At 51.3% G+C, this 2,113-nt stretch overlaps 1 protein-coding gene across 1 annotated transcript in view; it reads left to right on the top strand.

Moving 5' to 3' along the window:
• GRHPR (glyoxylate reductase/hydroxypyruvate reductase) overlaps positions 1–1,748 on the top strand; it is a gene marked incomplete at its 5' end in the record, with an annotated part of 7,023 nt that extends 5,275 nt beyond the window's left edge. Inside the window, one exon of the mRNA XM_008941865.1 lies at positions 1,627–1,748. Within this exon, the coding sequence (XP_008940113.1) occupies positions 1,627–1,748 (122 nt within the window). The remainder of the gene's footprint in view (positions 1–1,626) is intronic.
• Positions 1,749–2,113: the final 365 nt, after the last annotated feature.

Raw genomic sequence — 2,113 nt, 5'->3', positions numbered from 1 at the left:
CAGAACTGGGCTCCTGGCCGGGCTGCTCCCATCTCCCACAGCTGGCTCCTCACCTGGCTGCTCCCTTCTTCACGTCCCCTGTGGTGGGTGAGCGCTTCGACCTGTTCCTGCTCTGGTTGTCTGGCACTTTGGGTCTCTGGGGGGTGAGGTGGGAGCAGAGGGAGGAGCTCAGCTGCTGGTCTGACCATTAATGATAATATTGTGTATCATGCAAGTTATCAGCAGAAGACATGAGCCAGGCTGGAGCACCTTCCTCTTGTGTGGTTGAGTGCCATGGCCACTCAAGCTGCACCCCGAGGATGAGATCTGGTGTGTGCATCTTCACTGGCCTGTGCAAAGTACCAGAGCAGCTGTGCTGGCGGCAGCAGGATCAGTCCTCTCCCCAGGAAGGAGGGGTTTGGGGTAGGAAAAGTCTGTGCCAAAAAGAAACTGTAGAGACATCCATGAATATTTTTAACTGTCCAAGACTGAATGTCCATTTCTGAAATACAAGTTCACAGCTGTTGCTTTGATTATCTTTTTGCTAAAAGCTATTTTTTATTTGTTTGCTTTGATTCCTACAGCAGATAGTGTGAGAAATAATAAAATCAGAGACTTTCTGGAAGTAGTTGCAGGATTTCAGCGATCTTAGAGCTCTGGAACAATACCAAGCAAGACAAAAATAAATGCATACATATTATTTTCACAGAAATGAGGCTTTGATGATTCTGAAACTATTCAGATTTCATCCAACACTACCAAATAGTGTCAGCAGCTGGAGGAACAGGGGGCATAAGCATAGGAGGAGGAAATGTTGACATTTCTTTCACAGCACACAGGGAACCCAAGCCGTTTCTCGACTGGGGGAGAAAGGCCCTATGTGGCCTCACAGTCCATGGGAAAACCTCCCCCGAGGCAGAAGCATGTCAAGTGTTCAGTATTCTGCTCTGCCCATAGATGCCCTCGGCTATAGAACAAACAGACTGCAGCCCAGGCTTTTATCCATGCCTTGGGCAAGTACTCTCCAATACTAATGGTGAAATAACTTACCATTAAAGCAGCTTTGGTTTGTTCCTTTGCATTGTATAAACACGGAGTCTTTTCACATAGGTGGATAAAAGCCCCTGTCCTGGCTGTGTTGCAGCTCTTTTGCTTTTCACCTCCACATGTTCCTCAGGGGTCTGTAAGCCACTGTGTTTCAGCACAGTCTCCAGGCTCTTGCCTGGATATGTGTTGCTTTGTGCCTGTCAGTGAGCAGAACCTCCCAAAGCTGTGTGGCAACTGGGAAACAGCATGCAAATTTCACTGCATGTTCATCTGCCACAGGGATAGTGTTTCACCTCTATTACCAGCTCTGAGTTCGTGCAGGAGGGTGAGTACCAAGCCTGAACACAGAAAGGAGGAACGACTCTTGGCTGACTTTGGCCCAGAGTACTTAAAAAGTAGCTCAGCCATTTCTCAGATGTCTTTTCCATCCCTCAGTGACGGATGGTTTTGTTTCATGCTCCATGTCTGGTGTCAGCTCCTGGTGGACCAGCAGCTGGCACAGGACCCATGCTGCCCATGCCATGGGAAGACCCCTGAAAGAAGCTGTAAGAGGTCAGCAAAGGTAAGAAATGAGCAAGTAACCCTCCCTGTCTTCTGCAGTGATCCTGCCACATGTTGGGAGTGCCACATACGCCACGAGGAGCACCATGGCAGTGCTGGCAGCCAATAACCTGCTGGCTGGGCTGCGAGGGGAGCCCATGCCCCATGAGCTGGTGCTGTGATTGCCAGAGCCCCACTCTGGCACTCGACAGGAGCTGCTGTTCCCTTCCCGTGGAGAAGCCCTGAGGACCAGTCCTATGCCTCCTCACCTCTGCAGCAGCATGTCAGTGGTGCTGGCAGTGAGGAAACCCCTGGAAAAGCTTCACAGACCAGTCCTGTGCCTCTGACCTCTGTGCCAGCAGTGCCTGCGGTGAAGGAACAGCACCACAGCCATTAAAAGAGAAACAGTGCACGTGTCATGCTCATTTCACCGGAGAATGGGGTGTCCCTGGGCTTGTGTCAGGGCACACAGCACTGTGTGGGGACGGGTGCTCCGTGGCTGCATCGCTGCTGTGCTCAGCGGGCGACGGATGGTACTGGGCCTTGG

The sequence above is a fragment of the Merops nubicus genome, unplaced genomic scaffold, assembly GCF_000691845.1.
Source record: "Merops nubicus isolate BGI_N331 unplaced genomic scaffold, ASM69184v1 scaffold25096, whole genome shotgun sequence".
NCBI lineage: Eukaryota > Metazoa > Chordata > Aves > Coraciiformes > Meropidae > Merops > Merops nubicus.
This window is presented reverse-complemented; position numbering and strand designations above follow the sequence as displayed.